At 46.7% G+C, this 25,809-nt stretch overlaps 1 protein-coding gene across 3 annotated transcripts in view; it reads left to right on the top strand.

The window, feature by feature from the left end:
• SLCO1B3 (solute carrier organic anion transporter family member 1B3) overlaps window positions 1-25,436 on the top strand; it is a 40,931-nt gene extending 15,495 nt beyond the window's left edge. For all 3 annotated transcript variants that reach the window (XM_044452201.1, XM_044452202.1, XM_044452203.1), the window contains exons 6-16: window positions 902-1,008; window positions 3,369-3,515; window positions 5,484-5,582; window positions 7,975-8,220; window positions 9,280-9,444; window positions 11,400-11,595; window positions 13,595-13,757; window positions 16,073-16,257; window positions 19,171-19,235; window positions 22,447-22,564; window positions 25,113-25,436. In XM_044452201.1, coding sequence (XP_044308136.1) covers window positions 902-1,008; window positions 3,369-3,515; window positions 5,484-5,582; window positions 7,975-8,220; window positions 9,280-9,444; window positions 11,400-11,595; window positions 13,595-13,757; window positions 16,073-16,257; window positions 19,171-19,235; window positions 22,447-22,564; window positions 25,113-25,329 — 1,708 coding nt within the window. In that variant the 3' untranslated portion in view covers window positions 25,330-25,436. The remainder of the gene's footprint in view (window positions 1-901; window positions 1,009-3,368; window positions 3,516-5,483; window positions 5,583-7,974; window positions 8,221-9,279; window positions 9,445-11,399; window positions 11,596-13,594; window positions 13,758-16,072; window positions 16,258-19,170; window positions 19,236-22,446; window positions 22,565-25,112) is intronic.
• The last annotated feature ends 373 nt before the right edge of the window (window positions 25,437-25,809 follow it).

Raw genomic sequence — 25,809 nt, 5'->3', positions numbered from 1 at the left:
CCTTCCTTCCTTCCTTCCTTCCTTCCTTCCTTCCTTCCTTCCTTCCTTCCTAGGACACCTCCCAACCTGCATAAAAATAATAAGACAAACATTTGTAAAAACAAATGCCAGCAAAGGACAGACTTGCAGCCCAACTGCAGCTACAAGCCAGAACATTCCAATAATTGGGGAAGGCCGGAGTACATAATTAAAAGTCTGCAATTATGGGCCCTGACAGATCATCCCTCCCCCACTGCCCCCAGGCAACTTATGAGAACATAGGAACCAGGCTGGGCCCATCCAGTCCAGCATGCCGTCCACAGAGTGGCCAATCCGCTGCCCTGGAGTGCAACACTACCCACCTACGCCTGTTCCCCAGCAGCTGGTAGACACAGGCATATTGCCCATGCTACTGAAGGTAGCATAGAGCCATGCGGGCTGGCAGCCATGGATAGCCTCCTCCATCATGAATTTGTTCCATCCCCTTTATTCATCCAAGTGGGTGGCCTTCCCTACATCTTGTGGCAGCAAATTCTTGTACTTGCTTTTCTAGAAGAAACAAACAGACATTGTATCTTCCAAATTTTACTTTTTTGCTGTGGGAAACTTGAACAATTTGATGCAGCATGTCACCCTTGTTCTATATCTCTGTGATGGAAGCACTCAGTTACACCCCGTGGCTAAGAATAACTGGTGTGAGCGGGGTTTGCCCACTGTGGTTCAGTGCGGTGCTGCAGCTTAGCAGGGCGTTGGACCTGATGGTCTTATTGGTCTCCTCCATCTGCACGACTTCACCTACTATTCTCAAGATTCTCCAGTTAGGAGCCACTCCCAGATTGATTAAGCCATTCTTCCTCTTTGCTGACAAAGCATGCCTATCTATTCTTTCATCCACTATTGTAAAATTCAACTTTCCTTTCAGTTATAAATATGATACAATATCACGTGCATCAGATACCCTGACATCCAGTTTCTCTCCCTGCTCGTTAAATCAAACACTTCCAGGATTAAAAGAGATTCCAGGGCCAGGTAAGGTTGTGATTTCTCAGGGGATGGGTGAGAAATGCACTCCTTCAATGTTTGCTTGCTTGCTTGCTCATATGGGGCTTCCACGGGAGGTGGTTGAGGCCCCATCGGTGAGGGTGTTCAAAGATAGGCTGGACATGCACATGGTGGGCATGTCGTGAGTGGAGCCCGCTGGAGCTGGGGGTCAGACTAGATGGCCCGGGAGGCCCCTTCTGACTTTCTCTGTTTCTATATTAATAGGCTTATTCAATCCATAACTCCTGAGCCTTTTATTGAGCCAAGGCATGGCTGCCTTCCAAAAGGTGTTTCTGTGCACTTTCTGATGCAGTTCATCCTGGGACCAATGCACATGAGTTTGCATCAAAGCTCCAGGGAATCCATCTCTTTAGTATTCCCAGACTTGCTCTCATGTTTGGCCCTGTCTTGGAAAGAGAGCCAAGCTAAGAGAAAGTCCACAAATACCTGTAGAATGAAGGCTGCACAACCAACAACTGTCTGTTATATCATATGCATCAGCACAAACATTGTTATCAAGTACCAAGTAATTGATGATAGTCAAGATATTCATTCAGCTTGCACTTTAATGTGAACTTACTTATTCTTGCACTTGCAAACCACTGTGCAACCAAAACTCAGGTATCCTTTGAAATCTGCACATCTCCAAATTTGCAGTGGTGTTCACCAAGGAACAACAGCAGACAAAAATGCATATATTCAGAAAATATTCTTCGTGGCACATTGTATTAAGAACTTGCTTGTAAAAAATATTGGACAAAATTGCATTTATTAGGCGAGCTTTGTACAAAACCGCACACAAATATCCATGCAAAGATTATTCTTTTAAATTTGATGTTAATGACAAGCTAGATTTGAGACTGGTGAGTTTTGCAGAGTTTGGAACAAAAAAATTAAGAATAGGAAAAAATCAGAAACGGGGAGAAACTTATATTGACAGAGATGTTCTTTCCTAGTTGACTCAGCTCACTTAACTGGGGGATCAGTTCACTCATGGGTGGGAAGAAGCCACTCCATTGGGGAGGGTCTCTGAGGCTGGGTACCAGGTAACAAAGGCCTTTGACTTGACTCAGACCCTCCTGTGAGCTGAGCAGCCTGCCCAGAAATTGCCATACACTGCAAGAATGCTGCTCTGATGAAGAACTCCTTTGATTACCCAAAATGCTAGGCCTCAGAAGAGTTGAACACAGGGCTGACTGTGTTATAGAGCTCACTCTGTGAAGCAAGATACCTCCAGTCCCTGGACCATAATCTGAAGAGTCGAATGACCCCTCAGCAGGGAACTATTGGCTTCCTCACTCCTGAAATATGTTTTGGGAACTGCACCACTCCTATTCGCATTTCCTACTATTATCAATATATCTTCCATTTGGTATCTTCTGCGTCATGGCTAGCCTTCTTCCCCTGCTTCCGAGCAGCTCAGGACAAAGGTTATCCAACTAAAGTCTTAAAGCTGACCAGCTCAGCTGATTTAGGAGACTGAAAAGGGGAATTGCAGAAGTCAATCACTAAAGAAACAAGCGAAGTTTGAATACTGGCCATTAGGGAAATGTGGCTGATTCATACAAAATAGACTCCAAACAGAATGCCACTCCTCCTTTCCAAACCAAAAAGAGTTGACTCCACCTTCAGGGTGGTTCTTGCTGCTTCTGGTCCAATCTCTTGCAGCATCTGATGCTTCTCAGTTGGTCCATCCTCTTAACCTAATGCTAGATGTTTGAAATAATGATGTTGGGTCTACGGCTGGGACAAAATGCCATGGAATCCATCTCTTCCACGTTTGTGGACTTCTCATGCTCTGCCCAGTCTTAGGAAGTGAGCTGAGACAAGAGGACATCCATGAAATGGAATGAAAGGTGTGCAGCCAGCAACCTTCTTCCACATTGGGTATGGCAGCCTGGTGTGCAGCAACATGGTGTGGAAGAGGGACGCGTCTTGTGCAGCGCTTGGAGCCCAATTCTGTGGACACTGGGTGCAGTTGGCTGCAACCTGGGCTGAGGACCACAGCAAAGTGACCCAGAGGAATCTTGGGGGCCCAAGCCAAGGGAATCTCACCCCTAAAACAGATTTCTTTGGCCTGCCCCTCCCATTTCAACTAGCTAACTAGACTTCCCCACAGGACTTGAAATGGTCTGATTCTCAGAGGTTGCCTGGCCATCTCAGGGTTGTCTGGCCTTGGCCAAAGGTGTTGAGAATTCCAGGTCCTTCTCTGCTTCTGAATCAGAGTCTGAGTTAGCAACCTCTGAAGGCTCATTATGGGAGGGATGGGCCCAATCCCTACAAGTTGTGGGATACACTCACCTGTGTTTCTTTGCTCACCCCGCTGCTGCAATTGCTGTGACCTGCAGGCTGTAAAAAGGAAGAGATATCCTATGCGTGGATTTACGTCTTGTTGGGGAATGTGCTACGTGGAATAGGAGAAACACCAATAGGTCCGCTGGGCATTTCTTACCTTGATGATTTTGCCAGAGAAGAGGACTCTCCTTTATATATCGGTAATGTCTAAAATGGAAAAGTTTGTCTAGGCTACTGAGAAGTTGTTGTTAGTCACGAAGTCTTGTCCAACCCATTGTGACTCCATGGACAACATTCCTCCAGGCCTTCCTGTCCTCCGCCACCTGAGGATAATTAATGGATAAAGGCAGATTCTATAGCTGGGATTCTTCCTTCCTTACCTTCACATACAAACTTTATACTGGTAACTTGTGCTCGGCTAAGCTACATCTTTCATGTAAAATCTGATTTTAGCCATCAGTGTCATTTCGCCTTCAGAGTGTCCAAATCTGAAATATATTCATTAATTTTTTGACTCACACGGTCTTTCCATGCTGCCATTTACATCTTTTGAAGAATCTGCCATCTTTTGGCCACAACTGCTTCTGCTGATGCATAAGAAGAATATTTCCTTTCCTCAAAATGTGAGCTTGGGATTATATGTGGGATAAAAACTGGCAAAAGCAGTGGGTTAGATCCAAGCCATGAGACGTTCAATCCATGCGACTTTCCCACTGAAGAAAGTGGGGAGATATTTTTAATTGATTCCCCTTTTTGTGGCCGCCAAAAAGTTGTTCTGCGAGGTAATGGGACCTGCTGAAACAGGGGCTGCAGAGGGATGCGGGAATCAGCAAAGCTTCTCTCCTCTTTCTCCAGTGAGAGCCTTGGCTAAATTGCGGTTCTTTGAGTAGGTTCACCCCAAAATTACAAATGTTTAGTTAGTGAGAAAATCATTCATTAGTTTGTTTTAGTATATGTGCTGCCGAAGCGAGCACCATTCATTAGTTTGTTAAGGATTCTCCAGTTTTCCCCAGACGATGCAGTCATTTAAAACAACATGTGACAAGGAGTAACAGGCTGACTAATGGGCAGTATCCAGTGCAGCACTTCCACTAATGCAAATTGCATTATTTATTTATTATTTATTATTTATTAAAACTTTTTTATGCTAGCACAAGCGAGCTGTAGATGAATGCCAATAGCATTTGCTGGTGCAATAGGTTTTCTAGAAAACTCACTGATGCTGTTGTTGCTGCCATGAGGTCAACATCACTCACACTAGCACAACATAGTTTATGTCAGTGGAAACGCTGAATTGGATGCTACCCTCTGTGTGCATGTCTATAGGATACACGCCTGGGCATTTAAATGTACTCCCAGTTGTCCTTCACAAGCTACATTTTCAAGTTGGTTCTTACAACTTGGGTTGCGTGGAATGCCCACTGGTGGAGAGCAGTCTTCCAAGAGGTGTTCACATCTCTTGCCTCCATCTGAAGCGTTGTGCCATCGCAGCCTTATGACTATTCCTCCGCCTTCATATGTTAACCCTCCTAATCAGAGATCACATGGTGACTGTCACTGCAATCAGAAATCAATCTGGGATGGAGGACAATGGGGCGGAAAACAAAGGAAGCCCATTCTTGGCCTCCAGTCAAGGGAGATGCCAGGGGAAGGGAGGGGCATCTCACCACTACAATTAATTTTTCCATGCCGTTGTATTTTCACAGCATGGCAAAACAGGGAATGCCAGTCCAGCTGCCCTGGGAACAAGCATCTATTCCTATTTTCCCCACATTTGCTATGGGCAAGGAACCCTGTGCCAAATTGCCTTGCCTCCACTCCCAGGGTCCTTTTGAAGGATTGGGTCTTACTGCCCTCTTGCAAAACCTTTGATGAAAAGTATGTTCCCTCTATTGGCTCGGTTTACGTAGAATATCTTAGCTGTATACCTCAAGGAACTGTGAGATGTGAATTGACCTTCACACTATGGTTGATCCCATGGGAAGGAAGAGTGTATGTAATGCAGCTCTTCATACACCCACGTGGAAATGCACTGCCCAACTTAACAGGTGAAATTCAACACCAGAAATGGCAGAGGAGGCCCTAGACAGGGACAAAGAAGAGCTGTGCAGAATATATTTGGTTATGTCTCTTGGAAACTGCTGACTGAGTGTTCTTGATCGTGCTAGGCTGCTTGCACACCATAGGAATGATTGGACCGATGGCTGGCTACCTCTTGGGGTCTGTGATAGCTAAACTGTACGTGGACATTGGCTTTGTGGATCTGAGTAAGTATGAACGTGGTGCAAGATGAGCGTGGACATCGTAATGTGTAGTCTGCAGCATGGCCCAGCTTCTTGGTTTAAGAAGCCAAAATACCCCAAATTCCAGCTTAGATTAGCTTACACTCTTCCTGCCAATAACTAAATCTTCCAAGAAGCAGTTCAGGGTTCTAGAATGGGAGGAAAACTGTACAAGCTGGGAAAGCACCAAATGATGGATCATTAGAGAAAGGGGGTGGGGTTCCCAGAGAAAAGGATGTGGCTTTCTGGGAAACCCCAGAAAGCTGGATAAGGAGCCCACATGGGCCAGATTTGGCCCATTGTCCTGAAGTATAACACCTCTGTTGTAAGGCCTACGGATACATTCCTTCCAGATAAGCTTTGTGTGGGAAGTTGGTCCATCTAAAGCAGGGACAGGCATTATCAGCCAGAGATAATCCCTTCTGGACCCCTCCAGTGTTTTTAACCTTAGCTTAGACACAAAGAGTCTAAAACAGGGATATAAAACCTGAAGCCCCTGCAGGTGTAACAGGGGTGGTATTGCCCATCTTCTCAACACCTGAAGGGCCATATGTTCATCAGCTCTGCAGCATATCTTCTTAAGAGTGGAGGACTGGGACTCAGGTGATCTGAGTTTTCATCCTCACTCAGCTCTGGAGCTTACTAGGTGACCTTGGGCCAGTCACAGGCTCTCAGCCCAGGCTACCCCACAGGGTTGTTGTGGGGATAAGATTGAGAGCAGGAGGAGAATCGTGTAAGCCATGTTGAGTTGAAGTAAGTCATGTAAGCCACATTGAAGTAAGTCATGAAATAAATAGAATAAATAAATATCATAATAAATACAAATAATAAATAAAAATATAAATAAATAAACTCCTTTGGGCATACATACAGGCAGAAAATGACTAAAATCAAATGTGGGCAATCCCCATATTTGGCCTGTGCAAATATGAAGTCGATCCTCTTCCAGCTAAGCAGGCTACCTATTGAATTCCCAGCCCAATTCTAAGTGCTGACACTAACGTACAAAGCCTTCAATGGCTTGGGGCCACGGCATCTGAAGGAACACCTTTCCCCGTATGTTCCTGCCCAGCCCTTAAGATCTTCTACAGAGATCCTTCTCTGAGAACCAGCCCCTAAGAAGTAGGAGTGTGATGACAGTCAGGAGAAGGGCCTTTTTGTGGTTGCAGCCACCTCTGGAACATGCTTCCCAAGGAGTTGCACCCAGTGCCGTCTATGTTTTCCTTCTGGTACCAGGTGAAGACCTTTTGATTCTCCAGATGCTTTAATGGATAGAATTATTTTAATATTGCTTTTATGTGAACTGCTTTTATGACATGTATTAATTTTTGGTCACCAGCATTGTCAAGTTGCTGTTTTTATTGTTATATGCTTTTTTTTTCCTTCTGTAAATCACCCAGAGAGCCCTATGGGTGGTATAAAAATTAAATACATACATACATACACACATACATACATGACTGAAATACTCTGATGCCCTTGCTCTCCCAATCCATTTATACACCACCCACCTCGTTGGCCAAGTATGAGGCCTTGGCTTTTCCATTGCTCCTCCATCTCCTTTGCTGCCCACACTCAGCTCAGTACCAGGTCACATTGCTTCCCTGCCTACAGTCAGCCCTTTGAACAAGTAGCCTTTCCTTTCTGCCCCTTTGGCCAGTCACCTCCTGCTCTGTTTGCTATAATCTTCTCTTTGTTCTTCTTTAGTTGTCTTGAGTCTGTCCAGGTTCTCCTTTCACTCAGACAGCAAAGGTCATCCTCTGAAGTCCCCACCTGGTTTCCTGTCCACTCCTGGATCCCCCACCACAAAGTTTATCCCCAAAGCCCTCCATGGCCAGGTCCTGCTCATCTCTCTGTCCTCATGCGCTGATACATCTCTGCTTATGGCATTTTCCATGAGGTTACTTACTTGTTGCCTTGTAAAGTGAGTGCTTTTTTGACGGCGCTGCACCGGGGTGGTGAACCTCCCTCAATATTCAACCAAGGCCTGAATTCAGAGCAGAGAGCCTCATTCTGGTTGTGGATGCGGCCAATGGCAAAAGGGGACAAGGTCTCAAATACACCAAATTGTAACTGAAAGCTCTTACAGAACATGACCAAGCCTTACAAAAGGCATTTCGACCTTTTTGGATCCAAAGCATCCTCAGCATTTTAGAATGGAAAGCATGCCTGTGCCAGGAAGCAACCCAACAGTCAGTGGTTGAGGGAGATGGAACGGAGTCTGGGGAAGTGGACGTGGACATCTGGGAATCCTGGGGGGCTGCAGTGAGACCCCATGTGGGGCAGACTTGGTGCATAGACCTGAGGTTCAACACCCCTGTGCTACTGTATGAACAAATAAATAACAGCGTTTGGTTTAATCCATCCCTTACTCTAGGTGCAATAACTATAACCCCAACTGATGCCCGCTGGGTTGGTGCATGGTGGCTAGGCTTTTTGGCAGCCGGTGTCATCAATCTGATTTCTGGCATCCCTTTCTTGTTCCTGCCTAAAAGTCTGAAGACAAAAGAAGAGGATGCTCCCAGCAAGCAAAACCTGGACTCTGTGAAAGCACACAGGGGTGAAAGCCACACAGAGAAGCTTGCAACTGAGCAAGGATTGGGATGCTTGCGAAACCTGAAAGGTAAGGAGAGGGGGATGGCGCTGCTGCAGCTCAGCCAAGGTGCATTGAGATACTCCAGGTTTCAGCCAGGCTCAGGCTCAGCTGTGTCCTCTATTCTTGGAGAGGACCAGGGAGCAAGAAGCTGGTAAGCGGTTGGAACAGAAGGGGAGCAAGAAGAACCAAAGCAGTGACCAGGAACCAGAAGCGGCCTCCCACAGGAGAAACTTCTCAGCCTGCAGTGTGAACTCTGAGATGCGGGCAGCCTTCCTCAGCATGCTGTCCTTCAGGGTCCACTAGAGGTGGGTGTGGTATAGTGGCTATGCTAGCCTGGGACTCAGGAGCTCCAGGGCGTAGCTTCCTGCTTGGCTGTGAAGCTCACTGAGAGACTTTAGCCCAGTCATTGTCTCTCAGCCTAGCCTCCCTTTCAGCCAAAAACGAGGAGTCACAAAGAACCCAGATAAACATAAAAATTGCATGTTTTGATCTGCATGCATTTAGAAATCATTACTGTCATTTAAATAGAAAAACAAGACATCTTACTAGGGTGGGGAAGAAGATGAGCAGGTGAGCTGTGTGCCTACCTGTCGAGTCTGTTCCCCAGGTGCTGTCAATGGGCAGCTTTACCAACTGCTCTCCTCTAGTATGGTTCTTCCTCTTAAACCTGGACTTCTGCTGGGCAGTCCTTCAAGAAGAGAACCATCCTCTAAGTAGGAAAGATGGTCACCCTGGCCTTGGGGTGGCTCAACTGACTGAATGCTCAGTCTGAATAATACTATTCTGTATAATTAGTATAAAACTAATACTCTTCCCAATGTGCAAATCTGCCAGCTGAAACCAAGGCCCTTCTACACGGCAGGCTGGCCTCCCACCATGTGGCTGCAGCCCTTGCGTTTATTTCCAGCAAAGCCAAGGGATCATCATTATACAGCTGCCCAGAGCAGGCCAAACTAGCGGCTGATTCCGTGGTGGGTCTCCCATGTGGGTCTCCCAGCCCTCATATTTCCATTTGTGTCAAAGCGAAGCATTGATGAGCTGCGTAAGTTTGCTCCGCACTGACCACCAAGCCTCTCTTCCTTTCAGATTTTTTTAAATCACTGAAGAAATTATTGAGCAACCGCATGTACCTTATAATGCTGTGTATGATGTTGCTGCAGGCGAAGAGCTTCATTGGTTACTTGACATATAACCCAAAATATATGGAGCAGCAATATGGTCAGGCTGCATCAAGGTCTAACTTTATAATAGGTGAGATCTGTCCCCTCTTTCTCTCCTTCTTCCTCCTCCTCTTACAAGGACTTTTCACACTAGTAAGGTGGCCACTTACAGAAAGAGGAAAGGTATCTTCCAAAAAGAGATGAAAGAGGACAGTGGTCTGCGTAATACTGATGCAAATCTGGGAAGAATGAGGACGATGGTGGACAGAGTCTGGGAAGAGCGACCACACACTAGTAACCTCCCATTTGGACTATTGAGGACTCCCTGGAGAAGACCCTGATGCTGCGAACGATCGAAGGCAAAAGGAGAAGGGGGTGGCAGAGGTGGAGGTGGCTGGATGGGTCACTGGAGAGGTGGGTCTGGGCTTGGATGGACTCCAGGGGAGGGTGGAGGACAGGAGAGCCTGGAGGAATGTTGTCCGTGGGGTCACAAAGAGTCGGGCACGACTTTGCGACTGAACTGCAGCAAATGCACTCTATGTGGGGCTATCCTGAAAGATGATCCAGATAGTTCAAAGCAGAGCAGCCACGCTACTGACAGGGACCAGCAGGTGGGAACCATATAACACCAATCCTGCACCATCTGCACTGGCTACTGATTGAAGTCTGGGCCTGATTTAAGGTGTTGACAATGGCATATAAAGCCCTAAATGTTTGAGGGCTTGGCTATATCAAGGAATGGCTCCTTCCATATACACCTGCCTGGTCCTTAAGATCTTGTATGGAGGTCGTTCTCTGGGAGCCTTCCTTGAAGTGGGTGAGGGGGGCCATTACACAGATAAGGGCCTTCTCAGTGGTGGTGCCTCAGCTGTGGAATATGCTTCCCAGAGAGGTTTGTCTGGTGCCAAATCCTATTCTTTCTGGCACCAGACCAAGACCTTTGTATTTAACCAGTATTTTCATTGTTAATTTGAATACATATCTGTTTAATTCTAGTTTAATCAAGTACTGTAAATTGTCTTGATGTTTTTTGTTATTGAAAACCATCTAGAATTTTTCTTTGAAAATACAGACATTCTAGAAAATTTTTAAACAATTAAATAAATTGAGAAATACAGTGCCTCTCAGCCTAGTGCAGAAGACGGGGGATCTGCATGCCTTCCTCATTCAGCTACCCTGGAGCTGTTGGTGGACAGCTTCAAGGTCCACATCTTCCTGCAGAAGGTTCTTTATCTTTCAACCAGACTTGGAGTGACCTCTTGAGGTGCTTTGCAATTATATGCTCAAAACAGGGCAGGGCAGGGCAAGGAGGGAGGAAGAATTGAAAGGAAGACACAAACAAAATACCAATGGTTGAACCCACATTGTAATAAAATATTAATGAATTTATTTATTAATAAAATATTAATGAATATTTGAGAAAGTACATAGATACATCAAACAGGGTTGCTGTGCTGGCTCATCAAACAGGCATATCAAGAATATGAGCCCAACACTTTAAGAAGGGAATAGATTCCAACAGGATGGGAAGAATAAGGAAAACAAGGCCCATGAGAAATGGTTGAAGAAACCTAGAGGAGAGAAGGCTGAGAAGGGGCATGATAACCCTCTCTAAAGACCTGAAGAAACCTGCCCTGGGCTGATTTTACAGGACAGTAGATTTTAGCTGAATTTTAGAAGAAACACCGACCGTAAGAGCAGTTTGGCAATGGAGCCAATTACCTTGTGGGATGGTGGGCTTTCCCTGTAGGGGGTTTTCCAGCAGAGGGAGAGTGAGCGCCATCTGTTGGTGGGGTTGCTTCACTGAGCAAGGCCTGCTGCTACATGGCCTGCAAGCCCTCTCTCCTTCAGACACACCGTCTGATCCTCTTCTCTAAGCCATGAAATCAGAAGGCCACCAGACCTACTGGATGGTCAAGTCTCCCTTCTAAGATTTCCAGTGTATTCTGCCTGTCCTGCCGACCCAGTCACCCTCCATTCACGTCTGTTCCTTCTGGCTGCAATGAAATGAATCAGCCCTTCTTCTTTCCCTGTCTTGTATTTCAGCAGTCGCAGCTTTGCCGGCTGTCAGCATAGGCATGTTTGCAGGAGGGCTCATCATGAAAAAGTACAAGCTAGGCATCGTCGCTGCTACAAAGATGTCACTCATTTTGTCATTACTTGGATACCTCATTTCAATTCTCAATTTTTTGGTGGGTTGTGACAACCGCACCGTGGCTGGACTGACAGCGTCCTATGATGGGTACGTCATGTGTAGGCATGGGCGTGTAGAGGGCAGATAAGGGGTGGCATCCTGTGCTGTCCATGAAGAGCGAGTGGGTGGCAGTGGTGCAAAACTAGTGAGACAGGAGTGCCCAGGCACTCCTGGTGGATATAAATTGCCTGTGGACAGGAGGGGAGACAAGGGCCAGGCCAATGAGCACCAGCGCCTGCTCCAGTTGGATTGCTCCACCAGGAGATAAAAAGGTGAAGAGGGGTCACCCTACCAGCTGTGCTGAAAACCTGTTTCCCCCCTCTCTGTCGCCTTTTCTTTGCATGTTGTGTCTTTTTCCTTTATTCTGCAGGGACTCTCTTTTACGGATGGATCATAAGTGTGCGTGCGTGTGTGCGTGCGTGTTTTATATTCTGCCCTTCGCTATGTCTCTGGTTGTAAGTTGCTTACAATGTTTAAGGAGCACGTTTTAAGTGTTGTGGGTAGGGCACTGAGCAGCAGCAAAAGTACTATGAATGGATAAATACAAGGAGTGGACACGCTTCTCCCTAGAACAAGGCAGGTCAGTAGAACTGGGAGAAGGATGCTCTGTTGCCCTTTCCTGGTCGATTGGGAGCATCTCAGCTTCTTTCCAGGGTTCTTTCACAAAGTGCTGCCTTCTCATTGCACCAATGGGGGGAAAAAAGCGCACTGGCCTTGCAGGGTAATGTCCAAGGGGTCTGTGCATGCATGCGCTCCTTCTGAAGGGACAAGACAGGTCCCTTGCTGGGCTGCAAGCTGCCATTGGTAGAGTCCATCACAGGACAGCAGCTGGGGAGCCCACTTCCAACTTGGAAGCAAAAGGTGTGGGCAATATATTTGCTGACACTGCAGTGTAATGGATGGTGTTTCAGGATGGGCTTGTCAGCCCATCCTTCCACATTCAAGAACTACTGGACAAGCTAGGCTGCTCCAGGCGGTGGCCACGCTCTCGCCTTCAGGTCCTGGGTTGCCCCTCTTCACTCAGCCTGGCATGGGATCCCCACAGGCAGGAAGGAGTGGAAAAGGGCATCATGCCCCAAGTTGAGCTTTGCTCAAGGTCTTGCTCTTAAACTGGCTGTGTTCTGCTGATTTTGTAAAATCTTGTCCTAAACCACCTTGAGTGCTTCCTATTGAGGCAGAAAATGGGCCACCAATGGCCCAAATTATGGATGTGTGAGGAATCTGTGTTGCGGGGTGGGAATCCATCAAATTCCCTGGGCCCAGTCCCTGGACTTCAGCCTGCTTTCTCACAGCCATGAGTCCAACTTGGTGCAATGAGTGCAGAGCATTTGGTACAAGAGCCTGCCAGGAATTGTGATGCATGGCTATGAGAGCTGGTCCATAAGGAAGGCTGAGCACCAAAGAATTGATGCTTTTGAATTGTGGTGCTGGAGGAGACTCCTGCGAGTCCCTTGGACTGCAAAGAGTTCAGATCAGTCGATCCTAAAGGAAACCAACCCTGACTCCTCTTTAAAAGGTCAGGCACTAAAGCTGAAGCTCAAATACTTTGGGCACCTAATGAGAAGGAAGGACTCACTGGAAAAGACCCTGATGCTGGGAACAATTGAAGGCGAAAGGAGAAGGGGACGGCAGAGATTGCGGTGGCTGGATGGGGTGGCTGGAGAGGTAGATGTGGGGTTGGGTGGACTCCAGGGGATGGTGGAGGACAAGAGAACCTAGAGGAATTTTGTCCATTGGGTCACAAAGCGTCGGACATGAGTGCGAGTGAACAACAACAACAACGAAGGGTGCAGAAGCAGCATTCCTCTTCCACACACATGACTTGTGGCTTTTGCATGTGCTGCGGAAGACAGTTGTTGGTTGTACAGCGAGCATCTGTGCTCTTCCTCTCAGCTCGGCTGCCTTCCTAAGTGGTGGATGAGCATGAGCAGCTGATGAGCAGAAGGAACCCAGATACTGGGGAAGATGGGTCACAACCGCCATTCAAAGAAATACGTCCACGTGAGTTCTAGATGTAAACCACACACCCTTGTGTTCATTTCGAAAGGCAACTCATCGCACCGAAGGCCGTTCCTTTCTATTCGGCCTGCAACTCCGACTGTAGCTGTTCGGTAAGCCAGTGGGACCCTGTCTGTGGAGCAAACGGGATCACCTACATGTCAGCATGTTTTGCTGGCTGCAAAGACATAAGAGGATCCGGGAAAGAAACAGTAAGATGGATTCATTTTAATTATTTTCTTGCAAGGATGAAGGCTAACTATTTCATTGGCTTATCTGGAGCTGGGAAGGAAGGGAAAAATCACCGAAAGGAGCTGTTTCCAGCCAGAGGTGGGCCTGGCGCTGAGTTTATACTCTTTTTCGCGCCAGGTTAAAACTGTTTTTTTAACTATTATTTTAAAAACTAATTTAAATTTTAATGTTTAACATTTATTTAACTTATTTAAATTAAATGACTTATTTAATTTACATTTTTGGTTACTTGTTATTAATTGCTGTTTTATTGTGGTTGTTTTAATGATTGTAAGCCGTCCTGAGATGCCATGCATAAGGGATGGTATACAAAAATTTCAAATAATTAATTAAATAAATAAATGTTCAAGGAGGAGGACTTTGAATTGGTCTCTTTGTCAGGATTGGATTGCTGCCTGTTGAAATTTACACTAATTGTGACCTCTCCCCTCAGCAAGTGTGGAAGACTTATTAATCTATTAGCTAATACACTAATATTAATATCTATTAACTGTTTATATCCTCTTCCTAATGTACCCAGACAATTTCTAGAGCACCTTTAGGGATTTTCTGACTGATACGACTGGCAGCTTGGTTGAATTCCTAGTTGCCCTCTGGAATATAGAGCAATCCAGGCGGTTGACAAAACCCCTTCTGGGCACCCTCCCTGTAGAAGAGTTTGTATGGCGCCATGTTATACCCTGGAGTCCAGGACAGTGAATTAAAGCTTGAAACCGCTTGAGTACAGAAGGATGTAATTGAGCCCTTGCATGTGCCTATAGTCACATATAAAGCATTGCATATAAAGTGAGATCGGCAGCAGAGGCCCTCCTCCGGGAACCCTCTGTGAAAGATATCAGGAGGCAAAGAACCCAGAGGAGGGCTTTCTCTGCGGTGGTGCCCCATCTATGGAATGTGCTCCCCAGAGAGGTCCACCTGGCACTGTTGTTATTTGTTTTTCGGCACCAGGCTAAGACCTTTTTATTTAAACAATATTTTAATAATCTTTAATATTATCTATAGGTTTTTAATTTGCAGTCAGGGTGAATCTGGATTTTATGTACACTATTTATATTGTGTTTTATTTATTGGTTATAAGCCGTCCCGAGGCTCATATGAATGGGATGGCATACAAAAATTATTATTATTATTATTATTATTATTATTATTATTATTATTATTATTACATTTCTATGCCGCCCCTTGCCGAAACCTCGGGGCGGCTTACAACACAATAAAATACATTGAAATACAATAGAGCATAATAAATTACCATTAAATACAAAAATACAAAAAATACACTGAGTTACAAATATAAAATTAAAATTATCAGTGTAAAATAAGTAAATAAAAATATAGGAGGAGAAAAGAGAAGGAAGAAGTTGCCCTGGCCAGATCATATGTTTTAACAATTAAAATGATGTTTAAATAAAAAGGTCTTTACTTGGCGCCGAAAAACCAGTAACGACGGTGCCAGGCAGACCTCTTTGGGGAGTTCTTAATAAATAAATAAATAACTGAGGGGGCCACCACTGAGAAGGCCCTGCTTCTTGTTGCCTCTTTCTAGCCATGTCCCCTTCCCCGGAACTGGCAATTAAAGGAAGATGCAAATTGTAGGGTCTGGGTAGATTGAACTCAGGAGAGACATTCCCTCAGATATTGTGGTCCCTGATATACATACCATCTTCCCAGTATGACTTTGCACTATGTACAGCACTTTTTACTTGTTTATCGCTAGTGTTTTCAGCCTAGGGCTTTGAAGCAGGGGGATCTAGCTTGGGCTTTTCATTACAAAGCACTAGGGATGCCCTGGCACAGATTTCAGTGCTCATAAGGAACAGTGCCAGCCTACCTTCTTTGGCTGGCATTCATTCCCCTCAAAAAGAAACCTTTTTTTCGCCTGCCTACACTGTCTGGAAATACAGTACCCCCTTACGCCTTCCACAGTTCTGCAAGCGCTGGCCAAGCTGAGCTTCTCCTTCCCCTGGCATTCATATCCCAATTGGAGCACTGGGATTTGGCTGGCACTTGTAGAAGCCAGCTCCTGCAAGCCCTAGAAATTACGCTCCCGTAATATACACCGTGGATTTATCCAGTGCTGGCTTTGCAGCCATCAGCATCTGCTTTTGCTTTCCCTCCAAGAGCTCACTTGGTGGCCCTCCACTCCTTAGCTCAAGTGTTGGATTACGGCAGTAGTCAATCTGCACTGAAACCCTTAGGAAGACGGTCACGCCACCGCTGAGCAAGGGCAGGTGGGTGAACTGGGCTGCTATGCATCCATGTGTTTATCTTCCAGGTTTTCCACAATTGTAGCTGCATTGAACAGGCTGGCTCCATGATGGGAAATTCTTCAGCAGTTTTGGGAGAATGTCAGAGGAGTGACAACTGCTCCAAGCTGTTTATTTATTTCATAATGATTAAAGTTGTAGGTTATCTGTTCCTTTCATTGGCAGCGGTTCCTTCTTTCATGATTTTGATTAGGTAAGTAGCAAATACCTAAGGCGCCCCGAGGCTTCGGCGAATGGGGCGGCACAAAAATGTTTTAAAAAATAAAAATAAATAAATAGGGCATGCAATGAACTGTGGGATTACATCCTCTGTCCTCTTTCTTGTTTAAGGTTGCAGGTAGCCCTTCCCTCCAACTGGGCATCTCTCCCTACCCATTTTCTGTTTTTTATTTTCCAGCCAGTACCGAACATCCTCTGTTTATGGGGCAGTGTGTGGTGGGGTGCCCTCACAGGATCTTTTCCTTCTGCAGAAAACCTCTCCCTCCCCAGTAGAGTTGATGGCTCCCTCTTCTGTTTTAGGCCCCCTTTGTGGTCAGGATTCTATTAGTAGTAACAAGCCCTGTGTGAAGAATCCGGTGAAGGGGTGGGAATCCATCTGATGTCCTTGGCTTGGCATCTCGGACTCTGCCCTGCTCTCGCTTTGCTCCAAGCCCATCTCTTGCCAAGCACCCCTGTGGATTTCTGGCACAAAGCAAGTCCGTGTGCCCAGTGTGCAAGCTGAACACACCTCTTTGGGGCTTTGCATACTTGGTGCAAAGAAGCCACCAGAATTCCTGTGCATTTTTGCACCTGAACTTGGGCTAGGCTCACTTCCTGGCTAGGGCCAAGAACAGGAATTAAATTCAGCAAGTGCAAGAGAGCCGGATCTTGGTTGGATCTTCGCATCCCTAGTGCTAAGCACTACGACTGGGACAGAGCATAGCAGAATGGGAGCTTCTAGCATCTCACTGACTTGCTTTCATGCTTGGCCTGGTCTTGCCAAGAGGAAGTCCACGAATGCTTGCAGAATGAAGGGCTGTGCAACCAGCTGCCTTCTTCTAGGTCAGGTGCACTGGGACTTTATTCCTGGAAGTGCCCCACTAAGACTCAAAAATCTGATGAGTTCCCACCCCCAAATGGATTCCTCATGGATCCCTACTAACCACCTCAGTTCACTGTTAGAGAGAGCAAGCCAAACATTCTGAGATCAACCTCTCTCCGATGTTTTGAGGGACTTACCAGCTGATCTGGATGCACTGCATTCCATACATCCCACAGAAACCATCATGTTGGAATTTTGGAACATTGCATCAAGGCAAACTCATACTTGCTCCAAGAATCCATTCACTCGATGAAGATTGTTAGGTACATGTTTAAGTTACATCATGTGTGTACGCAAGGCAAAAAGAAACAATGGGCTTACCCACTGCTTCACACTTGCACAATTTGGGAAAGCAGTCAAGACACAAGCTTGGCTCCCTGCCAGGTACATGTCCAGAATGAATTGATCATATTCACCCTTTAAATTTGTAGGTGTATAGACAAAATATTTTAGGCATATAAGTGTCTCCCAGCCAGTAGCTTTGGGAATTCAAACATTCCCTGAATGTTCCCATGCTATCCAGACAAACAGGAAGGCCCTGATATGTAGAAAGATGTTTATTTTAGTGTATGTCATAGGCAGGCAACAGTAAAGGGTTCAACACCCATCAACCACAGTATGACTCCCAGTCCAATTATCCAATAGTTATTTTTGGACAAAGGTGTCCTGGTCAAGGCATCATTTCTACCTGGATTTCTCCTTACATGAATTTGCACTAGGCTGTAGGCAGCATCTGGCCTAGCATGCTCCTCAAACTGGCCCATGAAGCCTCTTGAGATGTGAGTTATGGGATGTGGGCAGTTCTGGGTGGAGTGCCTGCTTCTTTGGGCTGACCAAGCTCTTTCCCCTCTTCTGAGAAAGTCATGGAACTCTGTCCCCATCTGAGTATGGAGAAAAGCTAAGTGGGTGGATGTCGGTAGGGTCCACAAATCCATGACAATCTAGAGGGGTGTCAGGATCTGAAACCTTGCAACAGCTCTCCACGTGATGTGACTGGAAAGGGAGGCATGGTTCACCCAGAGGTCAGGCCTAGAGGAACTTGCAAGGATTAGAGTTGGTGTAATCAAGCAGCACAGCCCAGAGTTCTAGAAGGCTTTAGAAAAGACTGCTCTGCAATGCTCAGCTTTGCCACGGTCTCACGGGCCTTCATGGTGGCTGCATCATAGTTCTGATCCCACTTCTGCCCTTGCCCTTAGCCATTCCAAGAACAATAAGGATGCAGTCCTACAGGCTGTACCCTTGATGCTCAGAAGCCCCCTAACCTACCCATCCTGCTCTGCATTTCTGCAAGATGTTCAGCTGTGGCCATCATCCTCGGAGGATGAGGAAATGAGGCTGCAGGACACATGGAATCCATTGCACGGTGGCTTCTGTCTCCTCCCTTCCTTGTCCCCTTATCCCTTCCCCAAAGTTGAGCTCCTGACCTCAGAGAGGGGGTCAAGGGAACCCTCTGGGGGTCAGGGAGGGGAGGAGCTTGGGTTCCTAGCCCGGGAGAGGCAGCAGCTACTGTTCTTTCTGTGCTTGCTACCAGGGAGAAAGAGGGTTGGAACATAGACTCCAGGATCAGAGCTCTCTTTCCACGCCCAGATCTGGGAATCTGACAGTTCCTGTGCCCTTCCCACACCATAACGTCTAGGGACCAAGGGCTCAGTTTCTAAGAGGCTTTTCAGGAGGACCAATATAGGAGAAATATTATGCCCAGTTCCCAAGTTGCTTTTGTCACACTTCTCCAGCTTTCCATTACATGCCAGCACAACTGGGAAGTGCACAGTTCTTGCACGATTCTTAAACTGAGAGATCTCACCCAGTATTATAACTTTTGATTGGTTGTGGCTTTGCAAGCATAATTTCTTCACCTTGCCTACCAGTTGGCCATTTAACTATATGATCTTTTTAACTAAAGATAACAGGAAGGGATAGGCTAGAGACAAGGACCCCTTCACCAGGTATCTGAGCTGATTCACAGAAACTTGCAGGAATGTATAAGAGCACATTAACCACCATGGTTATTAATTCATCTTTCAGATGTGTGCTTCCGGAACTGAAGGCACTTGCAATGGGTTTCCAGATGCTTATTATAAGATCTTTGGGTAAGAAACTGTCTTTTGATTCCTCTGGATGTCTTCGGAAGAATGAGTTCGACTTCGGAAGGACTTCGGAAGAAAGGGTACGAAACCCTTTCTTCCGAAGTCTCTAGACGTTGGTTCAGAACGTGGCTGGATAGTCATTGGCAAAGTGGCAGGGATGGCCTCATGGATAAGCAAGATAAGACTTGTCTTGCTGAATGACAATGAAGGCCTGACTGAAGTCTCCAAATGGAGCAGCCGTCCCTCCTACTACCCGTTGTGGTCAGCCAGATGCCCCTGAAAAGCTCAGATGCAGCTGCTGGCATCGTGTTTTAATGCAAGCTGACCAAGGCACTCCTTCCCAGACCTCAACATGAACCAGAACGCAGCTTCCTGGTCCATCTCCAGAGTGCTCTTCCCCACAAGAGCACACAACTGTAGAGCTTTCGATAAATCGCACACAAAATGCCATAAGAACATGGGAACATAAGAACAGCCATGCTGGATCAGATCAATGGTCCAACTAGTCCAGCACTCTGGACATGCAGTGGCCACCCAGCTGCCCACAGGATCCCTCCAGCAGGATGGTGCCAGACCTCCCCCTGCCCAGCCCCTCAGCAACGGGTGCGTGCAGGCATTCCGCCTCTGGTGAAGGAGGGAGCACATGGCCAGCAAGGCTGGTAGCCACAGAGAGCCTCCTCCCTCCTGAATGTGTTCTGTCTGTTCCTATATGTCCCATTGCACAAAACAAGGTGGCATAGTCAATGTGGAGTGTCTGGCTGCAGCTTCCTTGCAGCGACCGGCCCTCTGCGCCCTGTTCGGCCAAGCCCAGGACGTGCCTCCCTTGTGCTTCAGGCAACAAACACGCGTGCGCACTTGCAACGAGGGCTGGCTCCCTCACGTGCAACCCGGGGCAGGGCGGGAGCAGCAAATTCTGTACGCCTGGCATAAGTGCACCAGACGGGCCATGAGACCCCGGGCCCATCTAGCCCGGCACTCCGGACACACGGCGGCAACCCAGCTGCCCACAGGATCCCTCCAGCGGGACGGTGCCAGACCTCCCCCTGCCCAGCCCCTCAGCAACGGGCGCGTGCAGGCGAGCCGCCTCTGGTGAAGGAGGCAGCCCACAGCCAAGCGAGGCTAGTAGCCCCAAGAGCCTGCTCTCTCAGGCATCTGTCCAGGCGCCTCGTACAGCCACCACCGCTTCCCATGGCAGCGAATTCCACCGTTTACCTGTATGCCGTGTGACCAAGCCCTTCCCTTTGTCTGTCCTAAAGCTCCCACTCACCAGCCTCATGGGGTGACCCCTTTGGGATCAAGCGTTATGGGAGAGGGAGAAAATGTCTCCTCCTCCACTGTTTCCACACCACACATCACTTAAAAAAAAACAAAACCCTTTCTTGCCTCCCTTTACTTACCTTTTTTCTAAGCCATTTTAAAAGAAGTGCACAAAAATGCTTTATTCATTGGGGAATTGCTTTTAGAATGCATATGCTTGCAAAAGCGCACACTTAAAAGCCCAAGCTCTCTGGGCAGTTCACAACATTTAAGTCACCCTTCCAGGTTTCATCCAGGTCCAACTTTCCTTAGCTTTCAAGATTAGGGAGGCTCTTAGGCACTTCAGGTTATAGGGAAGCGACTGAAAAATGAAATGGAAGCAACTGAAAAATGAAAAGCCTGACAGATTTACCCATCTCCATTGGACATTGTTCCCAAGGAGCGATGTACAATATTGCAAATTCCATCCCATTTAAGCCCAGTGGAATTCCATAGTGCTTCCTTTTCGGTAAAGCAGTGGCAGAGTTGTAGAGGATTTTTACAAATCCTCTACATTTTTTTTTTACAATTTTTTACAAATTTTTAAAAAATTAAAGATTTTTACAAATCTGGGGAAAATGCATGCCTGTTTTTCAGTTCTGCCATTTGCATGGACAGTGATGTGCACAAAATATTTTTCAGGAGTGGCTCCTGAAATTTATGCAAAGCGTGCCATAAAGTATTGCTTTTTTAGAGATGTTCCAGGGGAGCACAGCTCTGCCTCTGTGCCGTGCAGCCTTGTTCTAGGCAGAATCTCCTCTTGTAAATATCCTTGTTGGTTTGAAATTGACCAGGATGTTTACAAGGAGGAAATAAGCTTTTGCAGGGCTACTTGGCAGTCCTGCGATTGCATGCATTTTTGGGAGACCACCAAAAAAAATTAAATACTGTGAAACCTTTCCGCACATGTCAAGCCTTCCTCGGCAAGGAATCATTACCATTAAGACAAAGAAAGACAGAATCCATTTCTTGGCTTGCCTTGCTACAAAGTAAGTCAGTGCTAACATGAGCTAGGATGGGGTGGGGGAAATGGTACTAAATCCACTGGACCAAACCAGAAAATCTGTTGATTTTTCACCAGCAAACAAAATTCTGATATATCCCTGTCCTCAGGCACATAACTTGGTAAGGGAAACCTTTCCCCTTCGAAATTCTAAGAAATCCCACCTTTGTGTCCCGCTCCACTGCCATTTACAAGAGGCTTTCTCTGATACGGAGGACTGAAACCTCAGGATGTTTGGGATTATAACTCCCATCAGCCCCAGTCAGCATGGCCAATGGTCAAGAATGCTGAGACTTGTACCCCCAAGTATTGGGGGTGAGGAATCAGAGAAGGCAGATGTTTGACTTCCATGCACATGATGCCGGACTTTTATGATAGTGAAAAGAAAGTAGCCTCCACATTTAGAAGTAGTCTATCACTGGGGATCTATAACTGGGGTGCAGCCTTTAGATTTATATCCCACTGTTTCCTTTTTAAAGGAACTCAAGGGGGACTCCATCATTCTCTTCCTCCTGCTCTCCCTCTTATCCCCACAACAACAACCCTGTGAGGTAGGTTGGGCCGTGAGTCTGTGACTGGCCCAAAGTCACCCAGTTGGCTCCATGGCTGAGTGGGGACTAGAACCCAGATCCTCTGAGTCCCAGTCCCATGCTCTTAACCACACAACCACCCTGGCTGTGCTTCTTGCCAAAGGTTTCTGGCTGCTCACTAGATTCTTGCAATGTAGGAGGTCAGTTTGCACGTTTTTACAACGAAGTGCTCAACAGATTGGCAATCTGGACTTCCAATGTTTATGTGCACATGCCGGCACACACACTTGCCCAAACATCCTGCTTCCTTGTAGTCACAACCAGAAGGATTGTCTACAGATAGGTGGATGTCAACCTGGAATATTTTACTGTCAATGTCTTCCAGCTGGAATTCCAGCCCCAGTTTATTTCGGTGCAGTAATAGACCGGGCCTGCTTGGTGTGGTCCAGGACAAGCTGTGGCAGGCGCGGAGCTTGCCGGATATACGATTCTAATGTTTACAGGTGAGCTGATAGAAATCCTCCAAGGCTTCTGTAATCATCCTCTCCAGGGTTGTTTCCCAATTAACTTAATGCTCTGGCTGTGCTCAGCTGAAATCTGCTCCTGAATGACAGAGTTGGTGGAGAAGTGGGCATATACATTAATTTTGACCTGTCTGTCTCTCCAATAAAAGCCCATTGCAACAGCTTTAATTACCAGTTGAAACAACTGCAGCTTTAACTGGCTTAACTTGGTTAGCTGCAGGCAAACTTTGATCGGCAATGACTCTTTTTCATCGTTGGGGGCATGCCAGTGAGGTTTGCAGTTTTGAAGCTGGTGTGTGTTATGGAAAAGCCTAGTACAAAAGAGTGAATGGTGTGTGATTTGATTATCCCACTGAAAACAATCATCCACCTGTTCATTTCTCATCCATGCCTCAGTTCCAAGCTCAGGAGCATTCCTGCATCTGAGGCTTTGTAGGGAAAGAGGAAGGTGGCCTGGAAAATTGTTGCTGGAGCCTTTGGTGGCTTATTTTTTATTTATTTTTTAAGGTGCTGCTGCTGCTGGGGAAAAAGCACAATGACTCGCCCTTATCAGTCTGATAACGAATTCATTTATTTATTTATTAAAGTTGAAGGTCGCGCCTCTCAGCAGTGTGCTAACAACTGACCAAATTCTCCCTGCTTTTTCTGCCTTTGAATGGCTGCAAAATGAGTGTGAAAACTTCCATGCTTGGGGAGGGCATTTGGGTTCACCTCTAGTTAAAAGGCATTGATTCCAACACAGTTTTGGCATGTTTAGCCATGGATGAGAAGTGGCTTGGGGCTGATTTGCTGATTGTGGCTCTCTGTTTCATCTCAGCCGTTCTATATTGCTTCCTTGTTTTGAAGGCTCCTTTGCAATCAATGCCGGTTTCTGAGCAAGACACTCTCCACAGACCCCCTTCCTCAATGAGTTTACCTGCTCAGCAACAGTATCACCAGCTGCCGCCACCCATCTTCCCCTCCCTCCTCCTCTTCCTCCTCTGATGGCATCTATTGCCAGTCCTCAACATCATCGCCCTGGCACTGCCTGCGATTTATGCTACTAGGGCTTCTCCGACATGAGGCCCTGGAGCCAGGACTTTATCAAGGCTGCTTCTTCCATTTCCTTAGAGGAACTTTAGGCTGTCCTTCACTCTCGGGGTTTTTTGTCCCTCAGCAGGGAGTTCTCTGCCTTTCTACCTCTTCCATAAAGCAATAGAAGACAACAGTCTGGTTCAGAGTGGACCGGAGAATTGATGCTAGGCCTCTATAGTGAATACTTGGCGGCAACCAGCATCGAAGCTCACTTTCTCACTCTTAACCAAGTGACTGAAATGGCTGGAAAACCTGGGAGAGACCCTAGAGCAGTGATGGGGAACCTTTTAGAGACCGAGTGCCGAAACTGCAACCCAAAACCCACTTATTTATCACGAAGTGCCAACACTGCAATAAAACCCGAAAACTGAGGTTTTAGTTTAGAAAAAACACCTCACAGCCAGTCCAAGCAAATACATATATATCCTTTGTAGTGCACTGACTGGCCATGCGAAAGCTCAGATGAGTTGCAGCTAATGAGTTGCAGCTCGTGACATCATCGCCTGGTGCCAGTACTCCTTTCTGAGCATGCGCATGGCCCCTATGCGCACTGTTATCTGATGTACAGTTGCTGGGGTGATGCTGGGGCAACTTGGCTCATGTGCTGACAGAGAGGGCTCTGTGTGCCCGCTGTGGCACGTGTGCCATGGGTTCACCACCACCGCCCTAACCCTACCCTGGTGCACTACCCTAGCCCTAATATAGGGCGAAAGTTCCATTAAAAAGAGGTCAGTTTTGAAAAAGCCTTCCTTGAGTAGCTTTTTCTGCACAGCTCATCATTTCCACCCATTCTGAACACATTCGAACCATCAAAATCATGCCAGGACACCTCATTTTTCTAACCCCAACCCAGAGATGGTGAACCTTTTAGAGACCAAGTGCCCAAACTGCAACCGAAAACCCACTTATTTATCCCAAAGTGCCAACACTACAATAAAACCTGAAAACAGCCAGTCCAAGCTAATATATAAATATCCTTGGCAGTGCACTGACCAGCCATGTGAAACTTGGATGAGTTGCGGCTAATGAGTCACGGCTCGTGACGTCATTGCCTGGCAGCAGTACTCCTTTCCGGGCATGTGCATGGCCCCTGTGTGTGCTGTTTTCTGATGCTCGGCTGCTGGGGCGATGCTGGGGCCACTTGGCTCGCATGCCAACAGAGTGGGCTCTGCGTGCCCACTGTGGCACACGTGCCATAGGTTCGCCATCACTGCCCTAGAGAATGACCATGTCATAAAAAACCCTGCACACTTCTATGAGTGAATGATTACAAGCTTGTAAGAAATGCCTTATATGAAGAAGTCCTAAGTCACTTTCAGCATCCCCGCTCCCCCCGAGAAAGAAAGAAAGAAAGAAAGAAAGAAAGAAAGAAAGAAAGAAAGAAAGAGCAGGGATGAAGTATTGAGAAATAACCCCTTTCCTTGCCTTTGTTGAGACGCCTTCTCTCCCACAGAATATCGTATTTTGGTCTGATATTTGGCCTAAGAGCTCCAGTCATCCCATTGAGTTTAGTGTTTTTCTGGCTTGTGAAGAAACATTTTGGGAAAAAAGAGGCCGACTCAAATGAAAATGAGAGGAAAGAAGGTATTCCTCTGAATGAAGATGCTAAGACCAGTGGTGCTGCACATACAGCAAGCAATGCGGATGAAAACATGGACACTGGTATCTAGCACAGCATTGTGTTTAGAAAATCATGAAACAGATCCGGGGCCATCTTGGCCATGTAACAGATTAAATTGATACTGCACCAGCATATTAAAAAGCATTTGTGTTTCCATTGCGTGTTTGAATATTCTGTAAGAACTGAAGGTAATTCTGGAGCGTATGCACACGTGGTCTGGAATGTGGAGGTCCGTGAGTCCATGCAGGAGGTTCCCTGCAGAGAACCTCCTGCTGGCAACCAGACCTGGCTTCACAGGGGTTGGAATATCCTCCCTGAACCCTTCATGCAAACTTACACAGCTATCAGAACTGGGCAGACTCTGCCTGCCCAGTCCGGCTGAACCCATGCCAGCTCCCGTGTGCCCTGCTAGTGGCCCTGAGAGATGGGCTGCCTCACAGTAGTGGGAGGGGGAAGTCATCTACTAACCTCCCCTGTCTTCACCCTGTGCTGAGTGGCACAGAGGTTAGGGAAGACTGCCACCTAGTGA

This window comes from Varanus komodoensis, unplaced genomic scaffold, assembly GCF_004798865.1.
Source record: "Varanus komodoensis strain SLA01 unplaced genomic scaffold, ASM479886v1 scaffold70, whole genome shotgun sequence".
Taxonomy (NCBI): Eukaryota; Metazoa; Chordata; class Lepidosauria; order Squamata; family Varanidae; genus Varanus; species Varanus komodoensis.
This window is presented reverse-complemented; position numbering and strand designations above follow the sequence as displayed.